The following is a 5,755-nucleotide window of genomic DNA, read 5'->3' on the forward strand; positions in this document are numbered from 1 at the left end:
ACTCAGTTCCCTGGGACTCCCACTGAGAAAATACCATCCCCACCCCACCCCTGGCGCCAATTTCCAGGCGAGGGGACGGAGAGATGCCAAGGAGGCAAACAGCCCCGTAAATTAGGGATGGGGGGGCACTGCTATAGAGTCTCTGAGGTACGAGGGAAGAAATATTGTAAGATGGGGAATGAGGGGGGGCTGGAAGAACAGGAGTAGCTGCCAAAAAGAGAGGAAGAGAAACAGAAACATCACACAAAGGCAGTTTTGAAAAAATGTTTTATTCCTCTTTGCACAGAGCAGTTTATGAAGGTGGCTATCTCCTGACTCCATGCATCTTTTACACAAAGATGCCCCCTCAAAAATGCCCAGTTATCTGCCCCACTTCAGTGTTGGAGAACTGGCAGTTAGTAAGTGGGGCAGAATGCTTAAGTCTCAGGAAGGTTTTTAAAGACATTTTTGTGGGGAGGAAGTTCTGGGTCAAGGGGAAAGATTAGACCCAAGAGTGAGTATTCCATTCTCCATCTTCCTGGGGAAATCCAAATCCCAAAGGTTTTAAGAAGAAAAGCACCTCTCTCAGCAACCTAGAGACAGGGAGAGCACAGATGCACTGCTTGGGTGTAAGGCTGAAGCAGAGAGAGGGTGGGCTGCAGCGACTGCAGACCCAAGGCAGAGGAGTAAATGCAAGTCGGGGAGTTGAGGGGACAGAGAAAGCCTAGACGCCCAAGTCATAAGTTCTACTCCTTCCCCAGTTCTGAGTAGAAAGTTTTCTTCCCAAGACTAGAATGGAGTTTTAGTTTTAGGAACTGGCTTTGCTTCAGGACACAGAGAAGACAAACCAGGCAAAGATCCCACAGGTAGTAAGGGTGGAGAGTTAAGGTAGCTAACTAAGAGACGGGCTCTCACGACGGCAGTTTTGAAGCTATATGCCAGATCGGGGTAGAGAATGCATTTTATGTGCCCTATTCAATACAATTTAAATCACTGTTTCTTCCGAGTTGTCCCTTCCCTATGAACTATTCCCAATACCTTTTCCAAGGCAGAGGACAGGGCAGTAAGAAGGAATGGAAGAAAACACTGAGGTCAGTAAGTGGGGCTAGGGCTTAGACTGGATAAATCCCTACCCATCCCCACCCCCACTCGTTCTATAGTAAAGAATTCTTTCTCCCTCCCCTTGCTGGGGTGTCGGGATGAGGTCCAGGTAAAGGCAAAGGCAGGAAAACATTCAGCACATTCTTTCTCCTACTTTAATCTGAAGTTTAGCTACAACAAAGGGCACAGAATTTACAAAAATGTCAGGGCAGGGGAGCATGTGAGCATAATCCAGTCTAGAAAGAAAGAGGGTGCTTCTCCTGCCCTATTACCTAAATATGCTGGGAGCTTTACTCCCAGAACTGTAAGAAGAATGAAAAAGAATAGGAAGGGTGTAGGGGAGGTTGGGGGGACAACCACAAACAGAATGGAGATTTAAGGATCCCTGTGATCCCCGAGATGACCCTGAGAGCATCGACTGGGGAACTAGATGAAAATTCACAGCAGACATGCGAATTTTTTGAAGAGGATGAAGAGCCAGGAACAGTGGGGTCTTCACCGAAGGAGTGACCACTTGATCTGTTCTTTGGCTGACTGCAGCACCTGCAGAGATAAGAGCAGCATTGAGGAAAGCTTGCTGACAGGGCAGAGTAAGCATGAGGGCTGGGGATCTCCTTCCCCTCACTTGTCTTCCCTGTCCTTACAAGAATGGAGAACAGAAAATCCCCAAAGGTAAAGAGATGGGAAGAAGCTCTCTAAGGCCCTAGCAGATTGTTTGGAAAATTCCAAAAAAATACAAATCCACTGAGGGGGATGAAGAGAGAAGAGGTACAAAAGAAAAAACAAAACAAAACTGGGAGTTACTGGACACATATTAAAAGGGGCGGTGGGTGGGAGACAGGTAACAAATCCAGATGGACTTCTTGGTGAGAATGCCAAGTGGGTAGAAAACAGAACCCCTCCCTTCCCCCTACATCAGGTAGACAATCTATCTGCAGTCAAGGTAGCAAGATGGATCTGCAAAACCTGCATATTCTAGAATATGCATTTCCAGCTTAGCCCTCATTTGAATAATAAGAGAAAGAGTGAGTGTGTGCACAAATGCACACAGACCATCTGCTTAAGGCAAGCCTCTGCTGGGGAATAAATCACTGAATGAGGCATCAGGCAGGGAGGGTTTGAAGGGTACAGAGCAAGGTTGACAGCCACTGTTCACAGGAAACTAAGAAAGGAGTTGGAAGTAGGGGTAGGGAGTGGCTGGCTGTATGAGTCCCGGTTCTCTGGAATAAGAGGGAGCCAAGGAAGATGTGTCTTGAGTCTCCAGTCTCACTCAGACTTGGGAGGTATGGGTGGAATGCTGTTCTAGCCTCTTTAGTGACCCAGTCCATTTGGAAAGGAAGAAGGGAGAAAGTCATACCTGAGACACGGTCTGCTCCGTAAGGGGGACATCTTCACCCTATGGCACAGAGATACAAGCATTTAGTGTGAGAGAAAGCTGGAGTAAGACCTGATTGGAGTCTGGTATTAGAGAAGAAAAAAGTGATCCTTTAAACTGAAACAAAGGGCAGATGCACTGAACTTCTCAGTCCCTACTAGGGACTAGTACAGCTGCAGTTTTACTTGGCCAGAGGGACTATGAACAAAAAAGGGTCATTTCATCCAGCTTCCATTTTAAGGCAGGAAGACTTCTTAAAAGATTTAACTCCATTCCGAGTAACCAGCAGGTTATCTGATCCTCAACTCCCTCAACTTGGAGGTGGAGGACCTGATTCCCTAGTCAGAAAAGGCCTTCTCTGAGTATCAGTATTGCTAGGGAAAGGATGAGGGGGAGCCAGGAGTGGTTTAATGGATCCCGCAAAGCCTGATGGGTAACGACAGCATGTTAATTTGAAGAAATAAACTGCTGCAACAGCAGCCTGAGAAGAGAAAGGGGGGAGTTGGTGGGGGGAGGGGGACCCTCTCTCTTGCCACATAGAGACATATGTTAGAGGAGAAGATTAAACTATGCAAATGGAGCCCACAGCAGTTAAGGGAGAAGATTTCCCATTACCAAGCACTGTCAGCCTTCACTCTATGGAGGTCAGAGCCAGGACATTCTATGAATGGGGAGATTTGCTTTGCTCAGACATCTCTGCACCCGTATAATTTGCTTGTGGGCTCTCTGCATCCACCATTATCTCCTCAGCTGACCTGGGGCCTTCTATGGTTAACTCAGAGGCCCCTTTCTGATATCACTAGCACCAAAGAGGACTGAGGTTCTGAGGTTCTGGCAAATACGTACTTCCTGATGGAGAGGCACCATGCTCAGTTACGTAACACTTTATTTATTTATTTATTTATTTATTTATGAGACAGAGTCTCACTCTGTCACCCAGGCTGCAGCGCAGTGGTACAATCTTGGCTCACTGCAACCTCCACCTCCCAGGCTCAAGCAATTCTCCTGCCTTAGCCTCCTGAGTAGCTGGGATTACAGGCACGCATCACCACACCCAGATAATTTTTGTATTTTTAGTAGAGACAGGGTTTCACCATGTTGGTCAGGCTGGTCTCGAACTCCTGACCTTGTGATCTACCAGCCTCCACTTCCCAAAGTGCTGGGATTACAGGTGTGAGCCACTACACCCAGTCCTATATAACACTTTAAAAGACAAAAAAGATACTCTTCTGCTTCAGATGATTGGATCCATCTCCAAGAAGGGAATAAGCCAACTTCAAGTTCTTTTATAATTTCAAAACCATAAATATTAGTTTATTTTATCACTTATTAAATAAATATGTATTAAATGTCCACTTTGTGCAAAGACTGTATGAGATGTTAGGTACCATATTAGGGGTAGAAATAAGTTCTTTCTTCTTCTTTCTTTGGGACAATAAGAAGGGAAGGAAAGAGAAAGGCTGAATGTATTTGAAAGAAAAAGAGAAGGTTCTATGTATCCTATGAGCCCCAACTACTAGACACATCCAGCAGGTCTGGCTGTGGAGGGTGTTTGTGAATAGATGCGGGGATGCAGAGAAACACATTCCTGCTTACCCTTAACGCCACCCGGTGTACCACCTGCTGGGGATCACTCTCGAGGATCACCCTGCAAAAACAAAGAAGAGATCATTGTTCACTCTGTCCCGAATGCCCAACTCACTGTGGGGGAACAGGACCTCTGGCCACTGAGCCTGCTTGACTTAGGACAGGGGCAGTTATCCCACTACCTCACCCAAGATCAAGGCAGGTCAGAGAACTTACCCTCCATCTACAATTTCATCCACAGCCAAGAACAGCCCCTCCATGTTCTCCAGCAGTGCTCGCTTTTCTACATTTTTCCTGAGTCCCCAAGAGAAGAGAAGAAAAAAACCAACTTGTGTGTGAAAGAAATCCTAGGACCTTGTCTGAATTGAGGAACCTAAACTAGACCAATAAACATCTCCACCAACCACACAAAGAAGTAAATAAGGTGAAGAACTTCTTAGCTAGTTCACTCAAAACTCCTTTCTACTCTTGGTTGCTGAATAAGGAATGTATGGAAAAAGATTCAAATAATACAGTCAATTTCTGACTATTCAGGGGTTGATTATCCACAGCTATTGTTTCTTTCCTACCTGCCATGCTGCTGCTCATAACATTGCTCACAAACACTGACATCAGTGGGTGGAAAAAAACAATATAAAAAGAGCTAAGACTCAATCTGGAGGTGGCCGGAGGTGGGAGGGGCTGAATGCAAACTTTATTTGCACTCAAGCTCTAATAAACCTCCTGAGACATTCTCTGTTCCCTCTTCTCCCTATCCCTTACCAGCTCTGCTCAGGCCCTGAAAAGAAGCCCAAAGAGGGGGCAGGGTCTGCATACACTAGCCTCAGATCCGGTGGTTGGTGCATGTGGCCTGTCACATCCGTCAGTTTGAGTCTTTCACTAGATTACGCGAAATGAAGTCTATTCATTCACCTGGATAAGAAATAAATCATCCCCTTCCTGAGGAAATCTGAGCCATTCACCCTGCTGAGTTTGCAGGGCTGAGAGTGCCTGCTGTTCTGGGTTCACTTGGGAGCTGCTGGGGGAACGAAGTTCAGAGCCCTGGATGTTTTCAGGAAAAGTAACTTACCTCTCTTCTATTACCCATCTACACGGTTAACAGAGAACAGAGGGCTAGTGGGGAAGTGGAAAGGCGGAGAGGGTAAATGGCAGAAGCTTCCTGTTTTTTTTTTTTTTGGTTTTTTGAGACAGGGTCTTGCTATGTCGCCTAGTCTGGAGTGCAGCAGCATGATCACAGCTCACTGCAGCCTCAACCTCCTGGGCTCAAGCAATCTTCCTACCTCAGCATCCTGAGTAGCTGAGCCTACAGGTATGCACCACCACACCTGGCTAATTTTTTTATTTTTTGCAGAGACAGGGTCTCACTATGTTGCCCAGGCTTGTCTTGAATTCGACTTATGCAATCCTCCTGCCTGGGTGCTTCCTGTTCTATAGAAGGGAAAAAACAAAGACTAGAAGTAGAAAGAAAAAAAAAAAAAAGCCAGGCGCAGTGGCTCACACCTGTAATCCCAGCACTTTGGGAGGCCGAGGCGGGCGGATCACAAGGTCAGGAGATCGAGACTATCCTGACTAACAGAGTGAAACCCCATCTCTACTAAAAATACAAAAAAGCCGGGCATGGTGGCGGGCGCCTGTAGTCCCAGCTACTCGGGAGGCTGAGGCAGGAGAATGGCGTGAACCCGGAAGGTGGAGCTTGCAGTGAGCTGAGATCGC

General features: G+C 46.6%; 1 protein-coding gene across 5 annotated transcripts in view; it reads right to left on the minus strand.

Annotated features, from left to right (window-relative positions):
* Positions 1–249: 249 nt before the first annotated feature.
* The window catches only part of COPZ1 (coatomer protein complex, subunit zeta 1), a 29,502-nt gene continuing 23,996 nt past the window's right edge, over positions 250–5,755 (minus strand). For 4 of the 5 annotated variants that reach the window (XM_011930449.1, XM_011930453.1, XM_011930450.1 and 1 more), the window contains 4 exons: positions 4,259–4,336; positions 4,052–4,103; positions 2,438–2,476; positions 251–1,623 (listed from right to left, as the gene is read on the minus strand). In XM_011930449.1, coding sequence (XP_011785839.1) covers positions 1,576–1,623; positions 2,438–2,476; positions 4,052–4,103; positions 4,259–4,336 — 217 coding nt within the window. In that variant the 3' untranslated portion in view covers positions 251–1,575. Of the gene's footprint in view, positions 1,624–2,437; positions 2,477–4,051; positions 4,104–4,258; positions 4,337–5,755 lie in introns of all 5 variants that reach the window. The other variant, XM_011930451.1, reaches the window with a different exon arrangement.

This window comes from Colobus angolensis, unplaced genomic scaffold (assembly GCF_000951035.1).
Source record: "Colobus angolensis palliatus isolate OR3802 unplaced genomic scaffold, Cang.pa_1.0 Scaffold87, whole genome shotgun sequence".
NCBI classification, from domain to species: domain Eukaryota; kingdom Metazoa; phylum Chordata; class Mammalia; order Primates; family Cercopithecidae; genus Colobus; species Colobus angolensis.